At 36.2% G+C, this 23,490-nt stretch overlaps 1 protein-coding gene across 2 annotated transcripts in view; it reads left to right on the top strand.

The window, feature by feature from the left end:
- Positions 1 to 1,656: 1,656 nt before the first annotated feature.
- The window catches only part of LOC145694397 (matrix metalloproteinase-25-like), a 58,544-nt gene continuing 36,710 nt past the window's right edge, over positions 1,657 to 23,490 (top strand). The window contains exons 1-4 of one of the 2 annotated variants that reach the window (XM_081770575.1): positions 1,657 to 2,157; positions 11,839 to 11,994; positions 15,057 to 15,169; positions 20,713 to 20,874. In XM_081770575.1, coding sequence (XP_081626701.1) covers positions 1,999 to 2,157; positions 11,839 to 11,994; positions 15,057 to 15,169; positions 20,713 to 20,874 — 590 coding nt within the window. In that variant the 5' untranslated portion in view covers positions 1,657 to 1,998. Of the gene's footprint in view, positions 2,158 to 4,355; positions 4,487 to 11,838; positions 11,995 to 15,056; positions 15,170 to 20,712; positions 20,875 to 23,490 lie in introns of those variants that run through there. The other variant, XM_081770576.1, reaches the window with a different exon arrangement.

Here is a 23,490-nt window from a genome sequence, read left to right as displayed (position 1 = left end):
GAAAGGCGCTCGAGAACTCCATGAGCCAAATGCACCTACTGACAAGAAAAGGTGAATAAAATTGCTAAAACCTGAACAAAAGGAACGAAACAAAGCTTGCTATTATAAATGTTAATGTGTGACTTGTAAAGTAGAATGGGTAACTAACTTTATAAGTTCAACGGAAAATCAATGTGACACCTGTGATCCACAGAGGATTTGTGGGTTAAGTCAAATGGATGATGATCGAAGAACTGGTGGAATGAGAAAGTGGGAGGAAACTGGAGTACCCCGAGGGAACACACAGTCACGATTTTGTCCATCACAAACTTACTTTACCGGGGATCGAAACAGGTACGCTACGCAACAGAGGTAAGCACTTTACCACTGAGCTACTTTACCCCCCTAGTACTTGATTGGGATAAACTCACAAAGCGTATTTTCTAATGTTGAAATACTAACATTGTACAGTTTATATTGGAACATATTGTGCCGAGGAATAAAATTATGACGTAACAAGCACGTTAATAATTCTGATAAGTTAATAAATTTCAATTTAGTAAAATACAGGGTTAGGATAAATGATTTATTCATTTTGAAAAGGTTATATTTCCAAAAGTATTACACACCGAAGGTATGTAAATGATTTCTATTGTGAGATGTGGGCTAGTAGTTTTTTTTTTTTTGGGGGGGGGCTAGTAAAATTGTGTTGCTTATTTGCATTCCTGTATTATAGGCTACTACTAAAGAACTGATGTCGGTGAACAATCTTGCCCCTCCTGGCAAAATCTAAAATGATGCTACAGGTTACAAATTAAGTTTGAGATAAAATTCAGTATCGGTATCTTACAGGCGCACACCCAGATTTTTTTCTTGTGAGGGATCCAAAGTGTTTTCTGGGGAAGAGGTCCAATACGTTTGTATAGTATTAAACTTGTGTTATCCTGCACCCGAAAAGACGATAAATAATTGTTGCCTTTGATATTCTCAGAAAATCTTATAAAACTAGATTTTTTTTTTAAAGGAAAGGAAGATGTCAAATCAAAGATTTAGGCTACATCAATCACTTTTCTGTTAAAACGAGTATATTTATGATTTTTAAAAAAAGTTCACAAATATTAATCAAGTTACGAAGTTTTTGGGGAGATGTCCGGACCCGGTAGACCCCTTTCTCATGAATGCGCTTTCATGTGTTGCATTACAAGACTAAAGAAGTGGTCAATTTGTCTAAATTGTGACGTTTGTATGAGTCAAATATATCTATGAATGCATTGTGAAAAATTCTTACATCCGTTCTATTCCACCTCTTTCCTCTATGACATTGTAAATAATCTACCGCTAGATTAATGAGCAGATTTCTTTGAAATCACAGTTATTCATTATGCCCTTATTTTTCCTCTGGTAGGGTGCAATTCCTTTCTAGTAAGTTTATAAAATGGGATTTCCAACTCGTCTTTGTGGCTATTATTAAACAAACGACCAGGGAAGAACTTTACCCTCGATGTAATGATGATACTTTTTATAAGAATTAGGACGACGGTGCAAGTCGCTGTTAATTTGTTAATTGCGGAAATTACAGTCTTCCGTTGTTATTCTTTTTTTTTCTGAATATAAATAAATTTAAAAAGAATTGCAGTTTACTACTTGAGCACACGACTCCAGAGCCAGCTGGTGCTGTTATGCAGAACTGTCCTCTTACCGGCACCAATAAGCACTCAAGAAACATCTTACCGCAAAAAAGCAACATATTATCGTCTGCCTTAGCACATGTCCGTGCTACATGACTAGCTTACAAACTCTATGCCGGTTAGTGTTATTTCGAGGTTGATATACTCTGTAAAAGTGAACTGAAAAAAAAAATTGTTAACTCGGATATCAATAACAAAATCGTAAGACAGTAGTAAAATTTTCAAATGTGAAGCACATTATAAATGTTATTTAGTGGAAAAAAATAATTTAAAGAGAAAATATTTCGAACTCTTTTAAGACATTGATAGACGTTTGATTTTCTGATTCCAAATGATGTCGCGAACAATGTATGATATTTTATTATTCAGTGTAATTTTGATAATTTGTGTGATCCTACAGTCAACATGTGTTCCTATTCCAACAACGACAGTGTCTCCATCTGTTATTCCAGCAGAAAGCAGTACGCCGGCAGCTTCTCCAGTGAAAGCGGTAAGTGTTTTGAGGAATGATTTGTCCATCGGAAGGGGCGGAATGTCTGTTTCCATCATCATTACGGCTTGTCAGCCTCGTTAGAAGACTATGAAATACTTTGCTATAAAACATTCGACCTCGATATCGCCGCGAAGAATCGTGTGTGGTGTGATACGCATTATGTCAATGTATGTGTGACAATTTGTGGATGCGAATTTCGGGTCACGTCGGCTGGCAATGACATAATATTACAACTTGTGTTCTACTAATATGCGCACTTAACTTACTCTTTTGATACTATGAGATTATTTTTGTAACTCTAGAAGTTGACTGTACAGTGGCGTATTTACGAGTTTGTTTCGGGGAGCTTTGCTAACTTTCAGGGGGGCTTTGCCTGAAAATGTGAAAATTCTGCGAGATATTTCATATATTTTATTATCATCACCATCATCATCATCTTAGGTATTCTGCCTTTATTGGCAGGTCACTTGCCGCAGCTGAGAAGCTTCCATGCTCCACGGTCCTCTGCTAACCTTTTCGTCTTCGCGTATGATCTTTCTGTTTTAATATCATCCATTAATTGTAGTCTCCTTCGCCCCCTCCCTCTCTTTCCTTCCACCATACCCTCTAGGACGTCCCCCATGATACAATTTCTTCTTAGGCAATGTCTCAACCAGTTTCTCTTCCTCTTCCTAATAATATCTAAAAGTGTTCTTTTCTTACCCACCATTTCTAACACTCTCTCATTCGTTTTCCGCTCGACCCAACTAATTCTTTCCATTCTTCTCCACACCCACATTTCGAAGGCTTCCAGTCGATTTTCGTCACCCTTACGTAATGTCCACGTTTCCGCCCCATACAGTACAACACTCCACACGAAGCATTTTATGAGTCTTTTTCTCAACTCTTTATTCAAGGTCCCACAAAACAGACTTTTCTCTCTTTTAAAGGCTTCTTTCGCCATTCCTATCCTTGCTTTTATTTCACGTTCGCATTTCATGTCATTACTCTAATAAGAATACTTTATTATAGTAAGTAACATTTCGGGGGGGGGGGCTTAAGCCCGGAAGCCCCGCTAAATACGCCACTGACTGTGTATGATAATCACACTACTTACTAAGATGAAACTGAGCCTCCTTGTATGAGGGATGACGGTCCTCTGCGATCACACCATCTGAGGAAAAGGAAGGGGAAAAAGATTGGTGAAGGAAGGAAGCGGTCTGGGACTTGTATGCTACGTACCATACCAGCATTTGTCTAGTGTGAATGAGAAAACCTCATTCAGGATGCCTGGCCTGAAAAAACCTTTTACATTTTTCGACCCAGTGTCCCCACCGGGAATCGAACCCAGGACCGGTCTCATCAAAGATCAGAGTGTTAGCTCTCACGTATTAAGATGGAATATGGTCTCATTAAGCTTTTTATTAGCACAGCAACAAGTTCACGGTACACAGTTTGGTTAATAAGATATCCACAACTTTTAATTGATACAGTACAACCCCTCAAATCCGAACTTATTGGGGCTGAAGCCTGTTCGGATTTCGGGGGGTTCGGATTACCCGGGAAATAATATTACGTACTTATTTTCTAATCTTCGATAGTTAAAGATAACTGACTTCAAGTGAAAAATCAGTGTTTGTTTAATCTTGTGTTGTAATTTTTCGTGTGAATCGTAATCCAGTTAACCTAAAATGATTTCATTGTTTTGGATTTTTTGAAATACGTAAGTAGACGTAAACTATTTCCTATTTTATCTAAACTTAACTGTATTTTATAACGTTTTGAATAAGTATTAAGTCTAAAAATGTTAAAACCTTAATAGACTAAATTTGTGTGATTAAATCTATCTTTTTTTCACTTTCCAGCTGTAGTTAATTTTTTTCCTAAGAACGTGTTCGGATTTGCCGGGTTTTCGGATTTCTGGGGTTCGGATTTGAGGGGTTGTACTGTATTAACTTTTAAACTTCAATTTTTGCTTAATAATAATATTGTCCAATGATAAGACATTAATAAATTGATATATCAATCTAGATGAACAAAATGAGATAATTTAGGGTAAATTTTCATGCGTAGATTTTGAGAAAGTGGAGAAAAAATATTTTTGTGGCGCTAAAAATGTGTCGTTAGTTGCCAACAATAATGAAAGTTTTTTTTTTTTTTGTTGTTGTTGTTGTTGTTCTGATGGTATATATTGATTATTTATTTATTTATTTATTAGGAGGAATCAGGTATTAGATTTCTGGGTTTTCGGCATCTATGACCATGTGCTCGTCATACACATGAGGGATGATGTCTGTTGACGATCACACTGCCCGGGAAATTGGAGAGGAAAAAAGGAATGTGGGAGGTATGATGCGGCATGGTACAACATTACCAGCATCTAATTTGTGGTTTGAGAATTTAGGAAGAAACCGGAAAAGAAAGTATTTGACAGTTGACAAATATTCTTTTGCCAATAACTCGGGAACAAATGAATTAATTTGGACTTTTTTTGGTTGTTATCCTTAGAATAGTTATAATTTGATAACTTGGCAAAATCGGTACTCTAATAGGTTAATTTATTCTTGAGTTATTATGTCAACTGAAAAATACTTTCTTCCGTGACTGTACCATTATTTGAGGTACCATCCTGGCACCTGCCTGATGTAAATGAGCAAACCCAGGAAAAACTCACTCAGGTTGGCTGATCTGAAGAAGCTGTTATACCTTTCCGACCGAGTGTCCCTACCAGGAATCAAACCCGAGACGGCTCGCACCAAAGGCGAGAGCGTTAACGACTACGTTACGCGGAGTTACTTATTTATTTATTGTATATGTAAAAGCATGGAACGTAAAGTAGCAGGCGAGCTGATTCGTGGCTAAGCGGTTAGCGTACTTGCCTTTGGCGTGAGAGACCCGGGTTCAATTCCCGGCGGGAGCTCATGTGGTTCGGATTCCACGTTAATCAGTAGATCCCGTTTCATATAGTCTCGCTGCTGAGAGGGACGTTACACTGAAATTCAACTCAACTCAACGTGAAGTAGTAGATATGTGTCTACTGTTGTTTGTCTTCTAAAAATGGCATAGCCTAATAATCCTAACAGCAGTGGAGTATAGGGCCTACAAGGTGAGTTCCGAGTTTTTAACCTTCTTAAGCAAGATATGCAAGAATTAGCATTTACTATATTAAGATATGTATGCAAACAACTGAAATGATACGGACTTGGAAACTTGAACGCCCCTCAGTCTTTCGATGAAGAAAAAAGGGATGGAGATTGCAATGTTCGTTACTTCTCACTTAAAAGAATTAGATACATGATTAGTGTTTCGGCGCAGAAAAGGGTGAGAAGGCAAAAGGGTAGCAAATTTCTTGTAATGTAGTTATTTATTTATTTATTGAACAAATTCCCAGATACAGCATAACTTTGCCATTTTACACAGGGACATGCTAACAAAAGAAAGAAAAAAAACAAGACAACAATAACAACAACATAGAAAAAAGAGTGTAAAAGTAAAACTATTCCGTCAAAGCTCGTTTAATTGCTCTTTCAAACACTGGGTAGCTCGAAAAAATGTCCACATCAGTTGTTACTTGATTGTAACAGTTTGGTATTCTATAAAAAAGAGACCTCTGTGTAACAGCCAACCTAGGACGGGCAAGATGGAATAGGTGGGTATTCCGGGTGATGCGGGAAGGGACACGTAAGGATAGTTCCTGAAGTAATATTTCCGATCTTAAGCTTCCATTAACTATTTTATGTAGATATTTCAGGTCAGAGATAATTCTGCGTACTTCAGGAGTCTGAATATTAAGATGTCGCAAGAGCTCCTTCTTAGATAATATTCGAAGTGCAGGAACACGAAAACGGACTATAGCGATGTAGAAATTGAGAACAGAATCAAGTCTGGAGAGATGTGTAGGTGCTGCCATGGCCCATATAGGAGAGCAGTATTCGATCTTGGGCGCTATTAAAGTCTTATAAAAAGTTGCTAATGAAGAAACAGTGCGCAGTTCGGTGAATCGATAAAGAAGTCCCAACATGCGCATTGAATTCTTTAGTATTGAGGAGATGTGGTCAGAGAAGGTGAGTTTTGAATCAAAGATGACACCAAGATCGTTATGACTAGCAGAATGTGTGATAGGGGAATCGTTGATATGGTATGTGGAGGGGACAGGAGACTTTTTCAAAGTAATAGTAATACTGTCACATTTCTTACTGTTGAGTTTCAAGTGCCACATTTCACACCAGCCCGTAAGGTAATTTATGTCTTCCTGTAGAGCAATTGGGGCATGGAGACACGATATTTCTCTGTATAACTTACAATCGTCAGCAAAAAGCAGAAGGCCACTAGGTTGAGCTGATAAGTGCGTGTAGAGATCATCCATATACAGGACAAACAGCAGAGGCCCAAGTACACTCCCCTGAGGCACCCCTGAGATCACGGGTTGGGGGGTTAGAAGTCGCCCCTGAAAGCATCAAAATCGAACAGGTTTCCGGTCTGGTACGACAATGATCTTCGTGAACTTCTTAAAAACAAAAAGCTTGCCTGGACTCTATGGAAATCACATCCGAGTGACTACACATACAAAAACTTTGCTAGAATTAGAAGTCTTGCCAAGAAGGTACAGCGGCGTAAATATTTTGAATACATGGACTCAATTGGTGATTTTACTATTAGTAACCCTAAAGTCTTTTGGTCTGTAATTAAATCTAGAACAAAATCTCCGGGCATACCGGCAACTTCGCCCGGGGTGGTAGAGAGAATGGATAAGGTGTCCGAACAGATGGGGTAGAGAGGGGGGAGATATGGGTTATTGTAATAGCATGCCCATATCTCGAAATCTCTTACAATTAGACACATGGAATTTGGTATTTGGGCTTGTCATTTAAAATAAGAAGACACATGTTTCAACTTTTTTTTAAAATGTTTATCTAGAAGTAAAGAAAATGGAGTTTGCAGGAAAAAAGGAGATAGGATTTCAATTATTAAAATAAGACATCCATATTTCGGAATTTCTTGTGGTTACACAGAAACCAAATTTGGTGTTTGAACTTTTCGTCTAAAACAATTAAACATGTTTTACAGGTTTTTAAAAATGGATGTTTGACCTAGATCAAGGTCCATCAGGGACTGGGGGCTTTCGTAAGATGCTCATACGAGACTTCGAGTTTAGATGAATGCTATATGAAAGGTTCAGAAGAAAAAACAAAATATTGTTCACAGTAACGTAAGGCAGGAAATACACTATCGGCTTCATATGTACCGTGTTACACGAGCTGCTCACATAGAACACTTGTTGTATGTTTGTAGAAAACTTTGATTTTACCTCTCTTAACACATGTCTCCAATAACACATGTTCATTATATTTCTCAGAATAAATTTCTGAAATCGGGTCTATCATTTTGATTTGCCCTGTATATCATTAACAATCTGATAAGTCATAATTCATTTGTCCTGAAAAAAATACACAAGGGATAGTTTACTTTTAGGGATGAGTTATCTTCAATTGATTTTCTCAGAAACAACTCAGGCGATTTTATTCACATTTCGTAAATAACCGTATAATACAGGATGTCATTTGTTCTGAAAGAATGCACAAGGTATATTTTGCTCTTGGAATGAGTCTTTCACAGAAGATTTTTCTTGAAAATAACTCAGGCAATCTAGTTCGTATTTCATAAATAAATGTTTTATTAACAAATTGAGATTGTGCTGTAACTCATTTGACCTAAAAGATCCACAAGGGTTCGTTATTCTTGGTGGTGAGTTTCTTTTCGATCGAGTTCGATTTTGTTAAAGCTACTTTTGTTGCGTTAACTACTTTTCATGAAAATATCTACAAGAGGTAGATTGCGTTTGGGACGAGTTTTCTTCGGTCCAAGTTATCCGAAAACACTTTATATTCATAATTTTCTTTTATCTTTCATGTATAACTGCAGCATAATGTGATTTAGTTTAAGAAATTGGAAGAGGCGAGAAATCTCAGTGCGGTGGTCTGTACCTTGATTAAGGTTTCTTGTCGTCGTGAAGAGAAATGAGTGATTGTGTCTTCAAATATAATTCATTTTTAATTCGCCTGTCTACGTAGACTAGCAACAATCGAATAAATAAGTAACTTTCAACTGATTCAATCAAAATTTGAACACATTTAAGCAGGACTCATTTTCCATAAGGCGTTAATTTTTATTGTTGTTATTATTGTTATTTTAGTGTTTGTGTAGTGCTCTTTCCTTCATAGGTATTACAAAAAAATCTGTCAGGCACGTTGCCAAAGGGGGGTCCGGACCCCCCCCCTTCGAGACCAGAAATGAAAAAAAAATAAGGAAGGATGAAAAAATGAAATAAGAAAAAGAAGGATCGCGTTAAAAATTTTAAAAACTCAGGAAGCTTTTAGTTACTCTTCCTTATGAGGAGATTTATATTACATGCAATACATGGTGGCGAAGTGAGCGAGGGAATTTGAAATTTCTAGAAAAGTTACGGAATTCTCAATTTCTAGAAGAGTTACGAAATTCTCAGGGGATTTCAAGGGGGATTTCAAACTTCCGAAAGTATAGTACCGTTGAGTAACGACGTGGACATTTTTTATCATAAATTTTTCGTCATCGCATCCTTGCAGTATCAAACATGTTATTTCAAAAACAATTTTCTACTGCTCCTTTGACCTGTCATTGGAACAGACAGTAGTTGACGGAATATGGAAAGAAAGTTCTGTTAACACTTGGTTCAACAGAGAAAGGAACGCAGGTATTGTAAAATATTTTAGAAGACAATTTTGAGTATGTACTTTTTATAGTAATAAATATGTACTTTTTATAAAAGTTGGGGTCATAATGCAAGGAAAATTGTTATATTTGAATTAACAGATTAAGGATGTAAATATTGTAGTCTTTTTCTGTACTTTTTTTTTAAATTTTACTCGAGATTTCTCATAGTTTGTATTAAAATACTTACCAACATATCCTCATTTTATTGTCCTAACAAGCCAATATGTGTTGATAGTAAAGTAGTTTAGATTTATCGAGCTCCTGGGCATTCAGAATTTCATGTCCCCCCCCCCCCCATACGAAATCCTGGCTAAACGAACCAATATATGTTCCAGTAAAATAGTTTAGAATGATCGAGCCCCTGTTGTGATGACCACAGTATTTTTATGTCACGGACCCCCCACCCTTCACGAAATCCTGACTACGTGCCTGAATCAGTATGTAAGAAGTAAGAAATTCGCATTAGCAAAATAAAAAAAACAATACTTTCTCTCTCTCCCTCTCTCTTGTGAAACGAGATATTTTTTTTTTTTTTTAACACGTTCATTACAATTTGTTCAGTCACGAAACAATGACTTGCTGCTGGATTTTCCAGCGGTGTCTTTACATCTTGCCTTCAGGTTTCTTTAAAAGAACGGGTCAAGATAACCTCAAGTATTCATCCAGGACAAGTAAATTACAAAGATTCCAAGAGCGGCTAATCACCTGTCCACTTTTATACATCGTTTTCTCATATATGCTTCAGGAGCAAGAAGAAACGATTCTACTAAAATCATAGGAAAAATTATTTCCACTAAAGCATTCTTTTTCCAAAGAACTGTACTGATTTAAGATACCCTCTTATTAAGAAACAGCCAATGATGGTTTGTAACCTTAAGTACATGAACATAAAATAATAACAGTAATAAATAAATGAAGCCACGCTAGCAACGAATGTTATTAGGAAGGAAATGAAAGTAAATCTTTCCGAGAAAGGAAAACTCTACCTTATGTTACAGAAAAATTGTACTGTGGTAAGAAAAATATAAAGTACAACTGAATTAAAATAAAATATTGTTTTTAGTTTAATATCCCTGTCTTCTTTTTTTATTAACACTAATTACGTATTAAGTTACACCCATAATTTAACATGGAACCTAGGGCATACGAGGCACAATCGGGAATCAAATCTGTAGCAAACGACACACAAAAAAAGAAACTTCTGTTGACCACTGGATATTCAAGAGCCCACATTGAATAAACGATACGGATTTCTTAGAATTTCTTTCTGGTTTAAGAGTGGTCTCTATCGTATTTTGTAGTAATATAATTATAATTTTGCTCTATCATAAATTCAGTATTAAAATCATTAGAGAAACATTATACAACGTTCTTACAGAACTTGGAATACCGAGAAAGCTAATTAGATTGATTACGATATGTTTAAATGAATCCCAAAGTAAAGTCCGGGTAGGATTTTTTTTTTTTTTTTTTTTTTCAAGAGCTTTCACGTCGGGAATGGCCTGAAACAAGAAGCTGCATTGTCGCCATTTATTCAACTTTGTCCTGGAATACGCTATAAGGGAAATCAAAGATAGTAATCAGGGCCTAGAGTTGAACGGTGTTCACCAGGTTATGGCGTATGCTGATGATGTAAATTTAATAGGGAATGATAGGCGAACAATAGAAAGAAATGCAGAGATTTTATTAAACACTTGCAGGGACATGGGTTTAGAAGTAAATGCAGAGAAAACTAAATACATGGAAGTGCGTCGGGACCGTAATACGGCAAATTGTGGAGGCGTTAAAATATTAAATAAAACTTTTGATAAAGTGGATAGTTTCAAATATCTAGGATCAGTATTAACAGAGGAAAATCATATTCACGAAAAAATTAAATGTCGACTAAAAGCAGGAAATTCATGTTATTATTCAGTTCAAAATTTCTTGTCGTCACGAATTCTGTCGAGGAATTTGAAGCTTAAAATATATCAAACGATAATCATGTCTGTTGTTTTGTATGGTTGGAAAACATGGTCGCTTACTCTGAGGGAAGAACATAGACTAAAAGTATTTGGGAACAATATCCTAGGACGAATATTCGGACCCAAGAGGAACGGGAATGTGGAATGGCGGAAACTTCATAACTTGGAGCTACATAATTTATACGGGTTAACAAACATTGTTAGGATCATGAAGTCTAGGAGGCTTAGGTGGGCAGGTCATGTAGCTAGAATGGAAGAAAGTAGAAACGCTTTCAGTCTTGACTGGAAGACCAATCGGAAAACGACCATTAGAAAGACCTAGGCGCAGATGGGAGAACAATATTAAGATGGATCTTTTAGAAATAGGAGTACAAAGTAGAAACTGGATCCAGTTGGCTAAGAATAGAAGTCAAGGGAGAGCTTTTGTGAAAGCGGCATTGAGCCTCCGGGTTCCATAGGTCATAGAGTTAGTTAGTTAGTTTATTAAATCATGAATCGGCTACGCTGTAGAGTTATAATTGAAACAGAGCACATCAATACTAACGAAAAGCTCGGTATTCGATCAAATTTGGGATTTTTACTATTTGCACTGAGAAATATCCGTTATCCAGAAAGCGGTAATTTGTACAAATATACGGAATCCTTATATTTACTACGGAAATCTGTGCGTAGCATACGTTGTCCATATGCTACATATACTGCTCTTTTACCGCTTAGATATTACATTATGCCTCTGCAGGATGTCTGACATCCAACGGTTTTCCGTATATTACAGTCTAGCCCAGATAATTTCTTATTAATTATAAACAGTTACAGTATTAATATAGAAGACATATGGAGGAACATTTAAAAATAGTCTAGCGTCAGGTGATTAATCACAATTATAAATTCGGTATCCAATAATAGTAAATTTTTCCCTATAAATCTCTCTTTTAATAGGAAACAGAGAAAGTAACTTGGCTTATGGTTACTTCTTTTGTTATAGGTGAAATTCATGCAGAGATTTGGTTATTTGAAGCAAGCAACTGGTCCAGACTCAGAAGCTGTGTACAGCGAGGATTCGATAAAAGACGCAGTGAAAACGATGCAGCTATTTGGAGGTCTACCACAAACAGGTGTTCTTGACAATGCAACCATGAAGGTACTCCTACTTTTTGAATGACCACAATATAATGTATGCTTCCAACACAACCAATCACAATAGTCTCTAAAATTCTTTAATAGTACTATACGAGGAAAAAGGTGTAACCATAGGAAAAGTGATTTATTTTCACTGATTATTTTTTTTATTACTATTACATGTAGCCTATCGTCACAGATTTTATTATTGTGTAGGTGTATTTGTTATTTCTTAAGACCATACACCTATCTTCTGTAGATTTGTTTTCTAGTAACAGGTTTCTGTCCTCCTAATGACATTATACTTATTAGATAACTGTTATTAGATAATTGTAGGAAATGTACATGCTTCCTTTAACATAATAATAATAATAATTCATATCAATTTATATCCATTTCTAGCAAAACTTCTGCATACCATTGTAGTGCAATGCTGTTTTAAAGCAGATTTTTCTTAATGAAACCAGTATTTTGTGATTGTATGGTGTTTAATTTAACGCTTTTTTGTTACAGTGTTCATAATATTTGTAATTACGAATGTACACTCATGTCCGAAATGATTGTCGCATATCTATAACTGTCTTCTTGTAAGAATATACTTTGATAATGATTTTGCAGGGTACTTTTAATACTGATATTATGTGTATGATCGGGAAATGTATATTTGTGGTAAATTTCATAGGAAAAGAATTATAAATACGAAAATTATAATGAGTAAAACAAAATGTTGCTAAATGGACAAGAAAGTTTTATTTTCGTTGTATTGTTTTTATTTACTGCTCTTTTGACATGAAATTTGCCACATACATGTCTTTGCTGATTACACACATATTAACATTGTAAGAAATACCGGGTGAATTCGTTATCAAATTATATTCCTACAACAACATATTTATAGACATTCGACAATAATTTTGGACATGAGTTATAAAAATAATGAAAACACGTAGATTTGGAAATACGTAAGATGTCTACGCTGGCAGTTCGTGGTGGTGAGTTACTCTGTACACATTAGAAGAAGCAGAACGCTCGTGTACAGTGTACTAAGTACAAGATGATACTGTAAAATGGTCAAATCACTCTGTTTTCCAAGAGGACAAATTCTTTGCTCTTGGTTGTGCGGTACAAGCGTCATTAAGTGTGCCAAGTGTGTACGATGTATCGCGAGGGATAGAACCCAAGGTGATGAAGGCGTACAAAATTCACGGCAAAACTACATCAGCGAAAAGAAACAGTACTTGGAGAAAACTCTAAGTGACATGTCCCGCTGAGCATTAAAGCGGATTTTCACGTCAGAACCGTCATACGACTGCAGGGCAAGAAACAGAGGAAATCAAGCACCTTCCACAGCCTGTGACGACCATCAGGGTAAACTGCGAGTTGCATGATATGGACTACGGGATCGGTGGTACAGGTGAAACCGCTGATAGGGAACCATAACACTTTAGCACAACGCCAATGGAGCCGAGAGATGCAACATGGACCGCGGATGACTGGAAACGTGTTATATGGTAGGATGTGTCATCGTTCGCCTTAGTTCAAACTACGGGCCGTGTTTATATGTAGCGGACGCTCACCAAAGAAGCGTATGATCCACAGTACCTCCGCCTAACAGATGATTCTGTGATGCTGTGAGTCCTAATATCCTGCTTTCTAGTGAGTTCTGTGTTGACGCTTACCGTTTCGTCATTATCCGAGATTATGCCGCCATTTTAGGGGACCATGTGCATTCTATGGTCAAGATATTACCAAGCAATGACGCCGGATTTCGGGATGATAATATGCCCATTCACATAGCTCGAATGTTGCGGCGTGATTGTAGGACCATCAGGCGCAAACTGAACATCTCCACTGGCCCGTCCAATCCCCAGACCGGAACATAATTGAACATCTGTGGTCCGGTTTGGAGGGACGAATCCAGCGCAGATTTCCGCCTCCATCATTTCTCGTGAAACTGAATGATCACGTGCATGCGGAATTGTGTAATATCCCCGTTGTTAGCATTCACGACCTCTATCACTCCATCCCACATCGCATCAGACTTGTTCTAAAGGGCGAAAGGTAATTTAATCGCATATTAATCCGATAAGTTGCATTTTTCTCAGGGGTTTCCATTAAATTAATAAGGATCTGTAATTTATTTTTGTCAGTAGCATGCGTTCCCCTTGCTCGCCCTTCACGCCCCACCACCCCCGGATGGAAACCACTGATATAGAGCATGCAGTGTGTTTGAAAGGTAATATTTTTAGTTACAATAATAATTTTGATAATTATGTATGAATAAAAAGTAGTGGCAGTAATGCTCTCACGTAAGAGGTCTGTGTCTCAGCACTATAAGAGTTTCATAGGTATGAAAGGGAATGTAAGACAATGAAGTGTGCCAGGTGGTAACGATTGTGTGTTATTCAGTTAAAAGCAGCAGTGCTGTAAAATAGTGAAGGAAAGTGGAAACGCCATAGCAATATGTTTCGGAAGATGGAAAACGTGTGTGGACCAAGATTGAAGTGGCACGTGGGTACAGTGTACAACAATGTTTCCGTGGCGACCTTTTTGCCAGAATGAAAGAATTACTTCACATCATATGGCGATCCCTGCGGGACATTGACAAAGATTGGCACACTGACGGTGAACGATCCTTCCATACATGTGGCAGGTGATAGAAATGGTAAGCGATTGCACTGAAGAAATATAACAGGTATAAGCTAGATACAACTTATAATAAAATTGCCATTACTTTTTATCCATTCATTGTATAATCTAGCTACGCATTATATGACATTATAATGGTTAGGTACCGGTACTCAAAATGTCTTGAAATGTGAAATGTCTTGAAAACATATGTTAGTTGTGTTTTGGTAAGTATTAAAGCACCTACCTTGCAAAATTATTATATTTTATACAAAACGATTATTTAAAACATGTGGGGTACGTAGTAGTTCTCAAATGAGGTCCCAAATTTTGGTTCTATGGAGGAGCCCGAAGACTCTACCACTGCCACGTATCTCTACTCATTATATAGATTGATTTTAAACGTAGACACTATTGATCATAATCTAATACTTGATTTATTTTGTATTTTATTAGCTGATGGAATCACCGCGTTGTGGTGTTCCTGACATATTAAACAATACGGGAAAGAGATCGAAACGCTTTGTGATTGGCGCCGAAGGTTGGAAGAAACGCCGCATATCATATTTGTAAGTTCAACTTTTCATTTATTCATATATTCTACTGAAATAGTATTACTATATCTATTTTAGGTGTTTGTTAGTATATTTGTCAACTGAAAAGTGACGTTGTTATCTTTAAAACAAAAGTCAAAGAAGAGTCACTTTCTAAATATATTTGGTATTTTATTCCAATGACATAACCAGAAATATCTGATGAGAAGATTATTATTATTATATCTTCCTCTTTTCCAGTCTATTAACTAGAGTGTATGTCTTTGATGCACGAGGTACAGGCTTCGATTCTAAATGAAGAACAACGGACGCACCACAGTGCTTCAGATTCTATTTTAAACTGTAGGTCTTGTTTATATAGTTTTTTTTCTGTTTCTGAAACGACACAAATAAAAATCAATAAATAAACCAAGGATGTTATAAATAGAAGATCTGCCCATATGTATCATCATCCTATTAAATCGATGAAACCAAAAAACAACCGAGCATCGGTACGTCTGATTGGCTACTCTCGTTTCCACTATCGTCTGATTGACTACTTTCGTTTCTGCCATGATTGTTGGCTCAAAACATTGCGATCCTATTGGGCGGAGTGGGCAGAGTAGGAGTGGCGAAACTGTGACGTATGGCTTCAAGATTTTATTGTAAGGGCAGATCCTCTATTTTATAAAATCCTTGAAATAAAGCAATCATTATTATTTTCAGATACTAAAATTCTCTTCCTATAGTAATTATGGTTGCAATTTCGGCAAGTAGCACTTGTTGCCATTTGACGAATCCTTGATAATTGTAATATATTCTATATTCTTTATACTTTATTCTATATTCTTTATACTTTATTCTACACTATATTCTTTTTACTTTTATAGTACAATTTCGTAATCAGAATCATGGTAATTTTATACTCCTTTGAAACCAAGTACTTTAGTTAACTAAGTAACTCTATGTATTAAGGAGCCTAAGCATTCATCGCCCCAGAAATGAAACATCATCTTGGTTTCTATTCTGTGTCAAGTGAAGCCATTCTGGGTTGTTATTACTCAGACAAGATTTTCTTCCATTATTATCCACCTCTCTAATGGTACGTTTCCATTTTACATGAATCTTGTAGCTGTCATAAAAAAAAAAAAAGACCTTGCTACCCGATCTTTCTATCTACTGTTTAGATTTTACAACTTCTTGAAAGCAAGAAAGGTATTTCCACCTATGCAGCACTACACTCTAGTGGACAAACAGTGAACCTCCTCATTAAAAACGTGTATTTTGGCGCACTCCCCCTCCTTGTCCAAAAGAATCCGTTGTTTCGGAAGCGGCGAAACTGTTTTTTTTTTCTTTATGTATGTCAGCGGGAGGGTGATAGCAGGTAGGAAGCAAGACGTCCCAGAAAGTTGCACACTGTTCGCCTCTTGCCAGATGGAAAAAAAATGATTTATGACCCTTTCAAGACTATGTGTACATGGTGAAATATGGTAGGGTTTCAAGATTTTTTTTTTTTTTTTAATGACAGCTACAAGTTCTTCTAACGTGGCAACCCATCTTAGGATTCTGCGGCTTTATATTTCCTCCTACTTTCTTCTTAATCTCTACCGAAAGATCTCTTAGGATTTCCAACAAAGACCCTTATGTACCGTAACGTATTACCACAGGTAAACCGAATTCACAACTTTATTTGGGGAGTGATGTACAGTTTTCAGGTATTGATAGAATAACTGTAGAGATGGCATTAATCTGAAACTAACTATATTTCTCAAATAATATTATTCTGAAAAGCTGTTTTAACTTTCCATTTTATAAACATGGTTATGAATTTATGATGGACAACTTTGTTCTCATGTTTTTTCTCCTAGTTCTGCTGTTTCTTCCTATATTCTCATCTACTAACATTTCTATAATTATTCACTTTCACTATTAACCCGTCTAGTCTTCTATTTAATTTGGTAAAATAGGAGAAAAACTATATAGTTTGAAAATGTTGGTTTAACGCTCTTTAGAACTCCAGGAAATGAAAACCGAAGAGTTCCTGTCCTTGAGAAGGAGCTTCCACCTTACCTCCCCTGAGGTTGAGAAAGAATCAAACCATAAAAACGTATCTTGCTTATAAAACAAACTTAACTGTGATTATATTTTAAAATGTACGTAATTAGGTTTTTAGTAAGTTATTACATTAGGTTTAAGCTTGTATCTGGCATAGTTTTCCTGTAAAAAATAGCCTTTAAAGTTAAATCTTCGAAATACTGTATTGTTTTATAATTTGTTTCAGCACTGCTGCTCTTAAAAGCCCTATATCATCTTCTTCTTCTTTCTATTATTATTATTATTATTATTATTATTATTATTATTATTATTATTATTATTATTATTATTATTATTATTATTATTATGCATTTCATTTTGAAATTAAAAAAAAAACATGTAACACAGTTTAAAAAAATCAAGCTTTACTAAATACCGAACAACACATAACCTTCTCTAAACTGAAAATCTGGAACTTGGTTATAAATTAAGAATTGAAATTTTCGGAAGTGGGAAAAAAATGAAATGAAATCTTTGAGTTATACGTCCCACGTTTATGCCGGTTAGGCTAAAGGAGACGGTGATAATGAGAAATGAATGAAATGGTGGAATGAAAAGGTTGGAGGAAACGGGAGAACCCCGAGAAAACCCACGCATGCAGTGTTTGTCCACCACAAAGTTCACTTGGCGGGGGCCGGGATCGAACCCGGGAACCCAAGCACCAGAGGTGAACGCTCTACCACTGAGCCACCGCGGCCCCCATCTCGGAAGTGGGAATTTAGACCACTTTCAGTACAAATTATTTTATGTTCCAATAATTATATTTCATTATTTCTATCTAGATATTGCAGAATAATGTAACAGTTCTTATTTTATTATAATTATAACATCATTATCATCATTCTTTTCATCGACGGTGTCTAACCTTTGGCATCTGCATTTCTTCAACATAATACAGCAGTGCAATTTCACTTTCACACACTTCCATTTCTTTCCACAATCTCTATTGCATCCACAAGTAATGAGATTCACTATTTTCCCTGGCGCTGGTCCTTTAGTAATATATATCCAACGATTTTCGTTCTCCAGTTCAATGGGTTGAAACAAACTTCTAGAAATGTTTGCACTTCGTATGCGGCTTCTATGGTTGAAGATAACTTGGAGAGGACAGCACAACAGCAGCACTCACTTGAGCTACTAGTTTACTAACATAATCATATCTCATTTTTGCAAGAACACAATGGTCAATAGGGGTTATATACAGGGTGAGCATAAAGTCTTGCCCTGATTACAAAAATTTATTACAGAAGAACCGTTTGACATAATAATGTAAATTCTGGTCAGTTACATAGGTTAGTATTACGTTTTTTTTTTAAAGACCACTTACGTTACTTATGTTACTGATGGGCAATTTGATTTCGTGATACCACAGCACCCATTGCGCTGTCTCCTGCTTCGATGCCATTTCGCCAACTAACCCGCGCGCGCCAAGTAACGTACTGCGTCACTCTTGGGTAGCACTAGTGCCATCTATTGGTCTTTAAAAAACTTGTAATACTAACCTATGTAACAGACCAGAATTTGCATTATTTTGTCCAACGGTTATTCCGTAATAAATTTTTATATTCAGGGCAGGACTTTATGCTCACGGTGTATAATAAAATTAGTTATAAAAATAATTTGTTATAGTCAGGGATTTATTTGTAGCCAGGGAAGCCTGGTAATTTCCCCCCTTCTAAATTTTGACTTCCCTGTCTCCAGGTTTAATTCAGTCTTCCCAGCCTGGGAAGATATTTTTCCCCTTTCTTAAACTATAAACTGTTTTGAAGTGCAATGATTCAACTTCATGTTTTAGTAGCGACTCTATGTTTTTTTCAGTATATTTATTGTCGCGAATTGCTTCCCGAAAAATTGTTCATAGAATTGCTTTTAGTTTCTTCTGTAGAGTGCGAGAGAGGCTTTTGCAACTTAAATTTACAGCATCTGAGGCTAGAAACAATTTATCTATAAAAAAAAAAAAAAAAAAAAAAACCCAACTCGAATTTCTTCTTTTCATAAACATTAATGGGCCAGGCATTACTTCTTTCAACGCAGAAGAGTATGCCTTCAGCTGGATAAAAAGTAGACATCATGATGCTACCGACAAACCAACTGAAAAAGACGTTATCCGATGTAAACCAACCTCCTATTACTTCACTATTCTAAAGTGAGTTACGCTGGAAAATATTGTTAATTTCTAAAGACAGTGTTAGATAAGTCACGCTTCAGCTTAATTCAAGGTGAAATCGATAGTCAATCCTTTCTTGTGATTTTGTTGTAAAAACTGTAAATATTGTAGGCTACAATGGCTGATTCAATTTCGAGAGTAAAAGTGAAGGAAAAGGTAAAGTATTTTTTCCTAGGTAGCATCATATTGGTAATTGTTTAATACATGCTCATGATTCGTCGGAGATCAGATTACAGTCTTTGTTCAATTCTGGATTCGTTTTAATACCAGTGTGTATTGTTGACCAGAAGTTTACTTTCAGCAGAACCGTGCTAGAGTTACATACACCCCTGAATCTAATTTTATTAAGTAGAATGAGCAAGTGCGAAAACTCACTTATGATATGAGGAATGACATTTAATACCATCTTTCCCCTTCTATTTAATAAAATCAAGTTTAAGTGTATGTGCACCTATCACTGTTCTGCCCAAAGTAAACTTACTTTTTATCGTATTTATTGTTCTTGCAAGGAATTTGGTTTTCAAAGACCAAATTAGAACGAACTAAAAAATTACGTGTCATAACAAAACTGATTTACGTAGGAGTGTGGCACTTGTTACGACAAGTTGTGCAGATTGCAATGTAACTATAGGGCTTTTACTGGATGCTGCACACTTGTCTTCAGCAGTAGGATGAAAAGTAGCAAGGTAACACATGTAAACTAATCTACCAAACCAAATCTTATCTAACGTACCTCCCGTATTTATCATAAAATTGTTTTTAAAAAGGTGAAAAAGTTAAGAACTTGGGAACCCCCTATCAAACTAGTACCATCATTTTAAAGTAGGTAGGTTTAAAAATAACGTTCTCCCAACCCGACTTTAAAGTTGTTCTGTTATACGGACACAATCTTGCATAAACATTCCCCCCTTCTACAAAATCCACAAATAAATCACTGATTATAGTTAAAAAGAATTAAACACTCTTATACATATCTTTATAACCTTTATACGATTGTTTTACAGTCTGATGGTTTCTGCAAATTCAAGGGGGGAGGGCTAGGAGAGAAGCTCTCTCCTCAGGGATGGAATATTTTCGATTCTAATTTTCTTGAGGTTTAAGTAGTATTTGACCAAAGTTTAAAAGCTTTATATATATATATATATATATATATATATATATATATATATATATATATATATATATATATATATATATATATATATATATATATATATATATAGTATTTACCATTTTCCGGTCTAATTGCAATTGACTAGTCTTCTGTAGTCTATAGGTAACTGATGGCAGTAAAGCTAAATATTTTGTTTGATTTCAGCATTGCTAATTGGACGCCCAAAATAGGAGAAGAGGCTGTTATACAGGAAATGCAACGGGCATTGGATTCCTGGGGTAATTATGGTAGGCTCACTTTCCAGCGAGTACCTGATCCAAACGCTGATATTGTTGTTGCTTTTGGTAGAGGTCCACATGGAGATGGGTAAGTCTTCTTATTAACATCAACTAATATATAGATAGATAGATAGATAGATAGATAGATAGATAGATAGATAGATAGATAGATAGATCCTAGCACATAAGAACAACATATGGCAGAACTGCTACTTATGTAAGTGTTATCAGACAATTCACAGGCTTTGTGAGACCCGGGTTCGATTCCCGGCGGGAGCTCATGTGGTTCGGATTCCACGTTAATCAGTAGGTCCACGTCTCATATAGCCTCGCTGCTGAACGGGACGTTAAACTCAAAATCAACTCAACTCAATTCACAGGCTTACAAAAATACTTTTGTAATCGATTACAGAAAACATAGTGCATTATTCGTTACTTGGTATAAATGCCAAATATACTGCGTAATATGCTCATAGCAAACAATAAAAATCAATGCAAACTCTTACTACCAGTAACTAGTTATTTCTGATATGGTCGGAAGGCGATATCCTTGGTGTTAAATTAACACTCAAGTAACACGCTAATGTGGTAATCATTTTGTGTTGTTTTAACAGCTCAATTTTTTGCTGTATAATTTACAATAACATATTAATTTGAACTTTTTTTGAAGGTTGTAATTTTATATAGAAGTAATTACAGTTTCCATACATTATACAAACTTTATGAAACATGTAAATATTTAATTACTTAATCGCTAAATCAAGAAGACATACATATAAATTCCTTCAGACATGACTCTTGAGGGAAGACATGAAGTAAATACTAAAATATTTTTGCTACATGCTAAAGGTAAAAGAATTAAGACAATATTTTAATTTTTACCGTTGCAATTCCCTCCAAGAACTATTGCGTTTTACTTACTTACAGTAAAACATAGAAATATAATAACATATTTCAATTTACATTTTAAACAAAGTTATTTTATGACTTTAAACGAGTCTAGGAAAATTCGGTATACGGAAAACTCGGTGTGGGGAAATTTAGGTGTAAAGTAGATTCGGTGTAATACATATTGAATATTACCACTTACGATAACTTACGACACTTCATATTGTGAAAACGAAAATCATAAAATGTAACGAATAAAATGTTATCTATTTCAAGAAAAGCAAATTTATTTTTTTGCCTTGAGTCCAATACCTCTTGCATGTCTTTTGCAGGGTATTACTATAAATTACTTTCCATCACACAATGAAGCTGACACTTTTTGTCACAAATACACAATTACAGCTATAAGTTCAGAGAATAGTTATAGAAACAACTAAAAACACCTTTCATATAGTACATCATAGACCATATACAGGGTTATTTTCCAAATGTAGAATTCAAATTATTTCAGAAACAATTTTTTAAATTCCTTCTAGTAGACAGTAAAAGTATGTTCTACACAAAGTTTGAATTTAAAACTAATACGCTCATTTATCTTCAAACTTAAGTTTCTAATGGATTCTATGGTCTACTACAACAAATCTTTCTTTACACCTAGCATTCCCCACACCAAATTTTCCGTGCACCGAATTTTCTTACACCAAATTTTCCTACACCGACATTTCCTGCTCCCACTTTAAACTGAGGAAAAAGTCAAACAGAATGAAAAGATATACAGGGTGCGGCACGTAAAACCGGCCCGTAAAGTGAACACATAAAATGAAATGTAATGTATTGAATATGATTAACTACAACACATAAATGAAATGTAATGTATTGAATATGACTACTCACCTTCACAGCAGGTGCTGAAAGTGTCCTCCGCCCACTTCAACACACATGTGAGCACGATTGAGGAGATTCATATATACCCTTGTCAGTTCTTGTGTTGTAATGCTATTGGTGACATCCTGGATCCTGGTCTTGAGTTCTTCAATTGTGTGTGGATTTGTTTCGTATACTCTTCCCTTTAACAGTCCCCATAAGTAAAGTCACACGTGGACAAGTCTGGTGACCGAGGAGGCCACAAGCCTTTGCTGATTGTCCTCTCTGGTGTAAACATCTCATGCACAAGGGACAATGATGCAGCTGATGCGTGGCATGTTGCACCGTCCTGCTGAAAGTAACATAACTGACGCTCCTCTTCGGTCAAGTGTGTATAAAACTCCTCCAGGATTCCCATATACATGTCACTGTTCATTGTCGTCTCAAAGAATATGGGCTCAATAACGCGTGTGGCGGAAATGGCACACCAAACACCAATCTTCTCATCATGCAAGGGTACCTGGTGGATTGCGTGTGGATTTTCTGTCGACCAATACCGGTTGTTTTGGGAATTTACGTACCCAGACATGTGGAACCACGCCTCGTCACTCATGATGAGCATTAGTGGATCCAAGAACACTGGCAACATTGCTCAACAGCCATGAACAGAAATGCACCCTCTTCTGCAGGTCAGGCTCCTTCAGTTCTTGCACAACACTTATCCGGTACGGTTTTAACTTCAGTCCCCTTAAAACACGTCTGCAACTTCTCTCACTCGCATGAACCTGTTGACTCAATCTCCTGGTTGACTTTCGAGGACTTCTTGTCATTATCTCCTCCACCTGCATCTTTAATTCGGGTGTGCAGACAGATGGTCGTCTGTTCCTGGGAGCATTTTGAACCGATCCTGTACGCCGCCATTTTTCAATCAATTTCTGAATGGTGCATTTTG

The sequence above is a fragment of the Thermobia domestica genome, chromosome 9, assembly GCF_964235325.1.
Source record: "Thermobia domestica chromosome 9, izTheDome1.hap1.1, whole genome shotgun sequence".
Lineage (NCBI taxonomy): Eukaryota > Metazoa > Arthropoda > Insecta > Zygentoma > Lepismatidae > Thermobia > Thermobia domestica.
The sequence above is the reverse complement of the archived record's forward strand: the minus strand, read 5'-3'. Positions and strand labels throughout refer to the sequence as shown.